The sequence below is a fragment of the Dryobates pubescens genome, chromosome 35 (genome assembly GCF_014839835.1).
Source record: "Dryobates pubescens isolate bDryPub1 chromosome 35, bDryPub1.pri, whole genome shotgun sequence".
NCBI lineage: Eukaryota > Metazoa > Chordata > Aves > Piciformes > Picidae > Dryobates > Dryobates pubescens.
Window position 1 is genome coordinate 1,046,367 of NC_071646.1, and position 6,568 is coordinate 1,052,934.

Below are 6,568 nucleotides of genomic sequence, written 5' to 3' on the forward strand. Positions count from 1 at the left end.
TTCACAACTTCTGAGCTGTGGAGTTTTTCCGCAGACCATTCCCATGCCAGGCAGGCAGGGGGTGCCCACCCCCAAGTGTGCAAGCCCAAGCGCTGTCCCACTCCATGCCAGGCAGGCAGGGGGTGCCCACCCCCAAGTGTGCAAGCCCAGCGCTGTCCTCCTCCATGCCAGGCAGGCAGGGGGTGCCCACCCCCAAGTGTGCAAGCCCAGCGCTGTCCCCCTCCATGCCAGGCAGGCAGGGGGTGCCCACCCCCGCAGTGTGCAAGCCCAGCGCTGTTCCCCTCCATGCCAGGCAGGCAGGGGGTGCCCACCCCCAAGTGTGCAAGCCCAGCGCTGTCCCCCTCCATGCCAGGCAGGCAGGGGGTGCCCACCCCCAAGTGTGCAAGCCCAGCGCTGTCCCCCTCCATGCCAGGCAGGCAGGGGGTGCCCACCCCCAAGTGTGCAAGCCCAGCGCTCTCGTCGCGTCCCCCCTGGCTGCCTATGAGCAGCGCCCCAGGGCTGCGCATGGAGCGGAGCGCTCGCGGCGTGGCGCGCCGGAAGTGACGTCATCGCGCGGCGCCCCGGAGCGGGACAGAGGGCAGCATGGCGGCGGCGGCGGCGGCAGCAGCGGCGGCGGCGACGCCGGCGGGACCCGGGACCGCGCCGCAGGGGTTGCGGGGGTGGCTGCGGAGCGCCTACCGCTTCGCCACCGACCGCAATGACTTCCGAAGGTGGGTGGGAGCGGGGTCGGGCAGCCGGCAGGAGCGGGGTCGCGCCGGGCAGGGCCGCGGGAGGGAGCGCGGGAAAAAGCCAGCGGGGCCGCTTGCTCTTGCAGGAACCTCCTGGTGAACCTGGGGCTCTTCGCCGCTGGAGTCTGGGTCGCTCGGAACCTGACGGATATCGACCTGATGGCCCCGCAACCCGTCCCGTAGCTGCGGTGAGTGCTCGGGGCGCGCTAAGAGGCCGCGGGGACAAGGACCGGGAGCGGCTGCTGTAGAAACCGGCGCCAGGCAGCGGTGGCCGCAGGCGCTGGCAGAACCCCCCGCGAAGCATGGCACGGGAGGGGTCCCGGGAAGGGAAGGTTGGCAAATAACAGGTAACGGAGGCAGAAGGTTTAGCGAGGTCAGTTGTGGCAAGTCAAGGGGGGAGGGTTTGAAACGAAGAGAGGGAGATTCAGAGTGGGGAGGTGGAAACGTTTGACACCAAGGGTGGTGAGACGCTGGCCCAGAGAGATGGGTGATGCTCCATCCCTGAAACTATTGCAGGTCGTTTGGGGCTCTGAGCGACCTGCTCTAGTTGCAGATGTCCCTGCTGACTGCAGGGAGTTTGGACTGGATGAGCTTTAAAGATCCCTTCACACCCAAGCCAGTCTTGGGATGCTGTGATGATGAGCTACAAGAGGGACTAAATCCCGAGCCCACCCTGGAACCAGGAGAACTAAAACCCGGAGCTCTAGAGCCACACAGCAGCAGACTCAGCTGGAAACAGCCTTGTCTCACTCTGCTCCATTGCTGCCCTAGGAAGGAGGAGAGCTGCAAGGGAGAAGAGCTCGCCCCTGCCCCAGGAGGACCGGAAGGGATCGCCTTCAGGCGCCACCAGCAGGAGCCCCTCCTCTTCTCCTTCTCTGGGAGCTGCTACTCGCACTTTAAAGCTGCCCTGCTTGAAGCAGTGACACTGGGGGGGAGGGGTGGGGGGTGGGGAGAAGCTTTTCAGTGTGAGGAGGAGGAGGAGGAGAATGCCTTTTCCATTCTGCAGGGCACAGTGAGAATGACTTTCTGGAGGGGGTGAGGCCCTTGTGCCTGCAGGTTTCTTCTGGAGCTCTCCCAGCCCCACCCCCCCTGGCTGTGTATTAAAGAATGGCACAACCCACTGGCAGCTCAGGCCTTGTGTGTTTGCTTTTTAATAAGAAAAGTTCAGCTTACAAAAACCAAGGTGTAAAAAGAGTAAAGATTTACCAAAAGAATCATCAAAACATGATTTGTATTCTCACACCCCAAAGACAAAAGGAAGGAGCCCAGGGCCTGGCTCTGCAGGCCCAGGACCCTTCTGCTACTCGCTCAAAGGAAAGAACAAAACTCTGACGAGCCCTAAGGTAAACTTCTCTAACCACCAGAGGGTTTCCTGGGGGCAATGGCTGGATGGGATAAAGCTGGGAGCTGGCAAGGAATGCTGACTGGGTGTGGGAAGGAGAAGCCATTTGGTGTTGCATAGCATTTAGTGCCCTGGACTGGGACTGCAGCTTGCCCTGGAGGACTTAACTCTGAAGCCTGGCTGTGGGTGGTGAGGCTGTTCAGGGGGAACAAAGCCCCAGGTGAGGCTCTTTGGGAGGGACAAAGCACCATGTGAGGCTGCTTGAGGGGACAGAGTCCTACATGAGGCTGTTTGGGGGAGACAAAGCCCCAGGTGAGGCTGCCTGGGAGGGTCAGTGCCCCATGCCAGGCAGGAGCTGTGGCTGATTTATTCAACAGCTTCTTGAAGCAGAGCAGAAGAATTCCCCAGGCCTGAGGGATGTGGCAGCAGGACTGCAACATGGCTTCAGATTCTTTGGACAGTTCCACACAGGGTTTTAGTTTAAGACATTCTTATGTGGTGCTGCCTCCATGCTTGTGACCCAAAACTGCCCTCTGCTACCTGCCCCAGAGAGGAACTCAGTTCCCTGCCTGCTAAAGACCCTTCAGACCTGCAGGTGTTTGAACATCCTGGGAAGGAAGGAAGTGCTTTTGAAGCCTGCATGCTGCAAGTTATGCAGACAGGGTTTCTGCAGGAAAAGAGGATTAATTAGAACATGAAGTCATTTTATGGTTAATCTTTGTTTTGATTAAGATCAACACTAATCTCCTCCTGGGGCCTGGGTTCAGGCAGAGGGCAGTGCAGTTAAGTCCCTGAGGCTGCCACAGGTGACTTGCTGGATGCTGTCCTAGCAAACCTCCACTCCAGGCAAAGCTGCTGAGCCCACGATTAGGGGCAGCCTGCTCACCCCAACAGCCTGCCAGAGGCATGCACTCAATAATTGGATTCCCTCCTCACTGGCTGCTGCCTGGGAGTGTCCTTGGAGCAAAGGCAGCCCCATGCAGGAGCAGGGCCTGGGCAACATCAGCTTAAGTCATTAGTGACGCAAGCACCAGCAACTGGAAGCAGAAGTGAGGCTGGGCTGGCTTCAGCTCCCCCAGCACTCACTGGCCCAGCACCAGACCCACCCCAGCTCCAGCCTGGCTCCTCAGGGCAGCATTTCCCTCCTGTTTCCACGCAGGGATTTCACACTGAGGGGAAAACTGCTCATCTGCTCTGCAGCCTCTGCCAGCAGCAGCCCTCCAGCAGCCTGAACTCGGAGCAGGATTACTTGGAAGTGCTAAAGATTAGCTTTAATTCTGCCCTTACTCAAGGCAAGAGTGAAGCTTGCAGGGCATTAGCAGCAGCAGGGTGTCCCCAGCAGCATCCTGCCCCGGTCCAGCACTCCCTAAAGGAGCTCACCCTGGCAGCACTCCCCTCTGAGAAGCCATCTGATGTTTCTAAGCTGTCTTTAATGATACATTTATTCATTTGTTATGGAAAGGCAGAGCTGTAAAAGGGTTCTGAAAGCAAGCTCTGCTTGCTCCCTTCCTGTCAGCTGAGCACTGGGTGTACAGAAGGAGAGTTTGTGCCTGCTTCACCAAAGCTGAAACTAAGCAGGGAGTAACTGAGACCTAATTCTCCTTCAGATGGGCTCTGGGTTGCCAGTGGTTAGGTTACTGTCATCTACACACCTGGTGAACCAGGTGCAGACTTGGTTTTCACATGGGAGTAGGAAACAGCCTCAAGGGGCAGGCCTGGTAAGGTCAGTTGATAAATGTGAGGGGAGTGAAGGTGACTCTGGCTGTGAAAATGCCACTGCTGGGTGAGAGCTGGGGGCTTGTGCAGCCCTAACCCTGTGTGGAGGAGAAGGAGACCCAGAGGTGGTCATCCTCATCTGCCTGTGGTGCCATTCCTGGTGCACAGCCCCAGGCTGCCTGTGCTCTCACACAGCCCTTAGCCTTGTCTGGCCACACAAGTGGCACTGGTTGCCCTACCACAGCTGCAAGCAGTCCAGGGTATCCTCAGGGGATGGATGTGGTTATCCCAGGACACAGCCACTGAGGGGAGGGAGTGGTAGTGGTTCTTTAGCAGGAGCAACACTCAGCAGCCTCACACCCTCAGGCAGCTGCCACAGCAAGGGGCTGTGGAGCAGGAACAGGAACAGCAGGAGGCCTTTCCTACTACAGGTCCCACCGGGTCCTGCTCTGACAGGCCAGGGCACAGCTCTTCAGCAGGGACAAGGAGCAAGGCCACCACCTGCCACCACTACTGGGAAGGTGTTCTCGAGACTAAAAGTCACCAAATCAGGTAAAGTCAGCACCTGTGGCATCTCCTTCCTCACTTCCAGGCAGCCAGAGTGCTGACAGTGCCATTGTGGGCTTGAAGGAGGCAGCTCCTCTTTAGAAGTTGAGAATCTGGGGTCCTGTTCCTTAGGAACTGTAGACTCTGCTGGGGAAGCAGCAGTTCTGCCAGGCTGAAGCTACTGAGCAGAGAAAGTTTGTGCCACAACACCAAGGGGAGGTGGCTGACAATGAGGCTGGCTTTGGATTTGGTTCACAGCCATGGCCTGCAAAACAGGCAGTCCTGTGACACCCCTGATCAGATGCTTCCTGTCCCTTCTAAACTTAGATCCCAGCTCACTGCTCTGCTTGGCTTTGGTTTTGCTGCTCCTTTTCGTTCAGCCCAGCTCCTTCCCTGCCCCCAGCCTGCAGAAAACCAGAAGCACAGCAGCTCAGGAAGGACCCTGGGGGTACACACACTGCTCAAGCTGTCTGTGTGGTGGCAGCAGCAGAGCCTAAACCTGGAATTAGTCTCCCATCAATGTAGAGCAGGATTTGAAGCTGTGCCACAGGAAGGAGGGACAAAAGTTGCTCTGGAGGCTGCCACTTGCCAGGCACACACTCGAGCAGGCTCCACTGTCATTGTGAGTGGAATGTTCATCTTCCTGATGGAGAGAGGCAACATCCAGTCAGAATTTCTGGCAGCCAGGACACTATATAACAGTGCCCAGCAGGAAGGGAGCACTGGACTTGTGCTTAGAGTAAAGAAGCCCTGGGGCAGCAGACAAATAGCAACCAAACAGCACACAAAATGCCATACACTATCGCTTCCAAACCAAAGCTGAGTCTGACAGGAACCTCTCACAGTGCTGCAAAAAAGCCAAGTTTATTTACTTGGAAGTGGAAATCCCTTCCTCCCCTGTCAGGGCAATCACTTCTCTGCCTGCAGAACCTCCTCCTCTCTCAGCACAGCTGACCTGAGGCGGGGAAGCTGCTGAGGGCGGCAGGCAAGATCTGCCTGGGCAGGGGGAGGTGGCAGTGGCTGCAGGAGCTCGCCCAGCTCCCCTCAGCTGGAGGACTACCTGAATTCAAACATTAATGTAAAAAAACCCAACAAACCAACAAACTCACTCAGTCAAAAGATGAGCACTGGTGGTGAAGAGCCTTGGCTCACTGCAGGAACAGCTCAGGCTGCAGCAGGCTTTGATCCGTGGTGTAGAGCCAGCGCGGCTCAGCCAGCGGGGGTCAGAGCAAACCACGGCTGCCTCTCACCCTCTGAACGGGTGGGCAGGCCTGGAAGGACAGATGCAGGGGGAAAGCAACACTTTCCCCTTCCACCCAGATGAAAAAGGCCATGTGAAGCATGATCTTTCCTCTTCTTTTCCAGACAGAGAGTTTGTTTTGCTCTGGCAAAGAATCCAGCGTGCCTCCGGGACAGACGAGCCCTGGGCCTCTCAGGAACACCAACCCCTACCAGAGCTCAGTGCCCCTGCAGCCAGCAGCCAGAGGGACTTCCATTTGATCTCCTGTTGCTTTGTGGTTACTTTTCAGTGACTGGCAGCAGCACACACACACAAATGCCCTCCCTCAGGAATTCCACAGATAAACCTTCACAGGAAGTCCTTCCAGACCCAGCCAAGCACTTCCCACAGGGCTCTTTCAGACTGCCTCTTCTCCTCCAAAAAAATCAGGAGCATTGTGAGCTCTGTCCAAAAGACAGCTTCTGGGGGCTCAGAAAGCTGCTCAGACATACCAGGAATGGGAAACTTTAAGGGCAGAGCAGACCCAAATGACCCAAACTGGCTGTTTCCTGCTTGCTGTGCTCATCTCTGGGGGGAGGAGGTGATTAAGAGCAGCCAAAGTAAGGGACACAAACTTGCCCATAAGGCAGGAGACTAAAAGTTGTCACAGAGGCAGTGGGAAGAGAGGAAAGGGATTTGGGAAACTCACTTCCTCACAGCCTGCCTGTGTGTGATGGGCAAAGGTTGCCAAGGATAGGAGAGGGAGGCAGAGCAAGGAGCTGTGAGAACCTCTCTGCCTGCAAATGGAACCAATGTGTCTGAAGAACCTCAAGGCTCAGAGCACTTCACCACTTTTTAACAAAACCCAAACCAAGACCAAAAGCCATCCTGGCTCTCTGCAGTTAGAGAGTCAGATCTGATCAGAACATGGAATGTGAACAGCCAGCCCCACCCCAAACACCTGAGGAGCAACTGCAGGCTGAGCAGGGGCTAGGAACAGCCAACTAAGGCCCTGTG

General features: G+C 56.9%; 1 protein-coding gene across 1 annotated transcript; it reads left to right on the forward strand.

Annotated features, from left to right (window-relative positions):
• The first annotated feature begins 582 nt into the window (after window positions 1–582).
• TOMM6 (translocase of outer mitochondrial membrane 6) lies at window positions 583–1,666 on the forward strand. The gene is made up of 3 exons (XM_009906242.2): window positions 583–710; window positions 815–916; window positions 1,500–1,666. Exons 1-2 carry the CDS (start codon window positions 583–585, stop codon window positions 909–911), a joined length of 225 nt encoding a protein of 74 aa, XP_009904544.2. The 3' UTR covers window positions 912–916; window positions 1,500–1,666.
• Window positions 1,667–6,568: the final 4,902 nt, after the last annotated feature.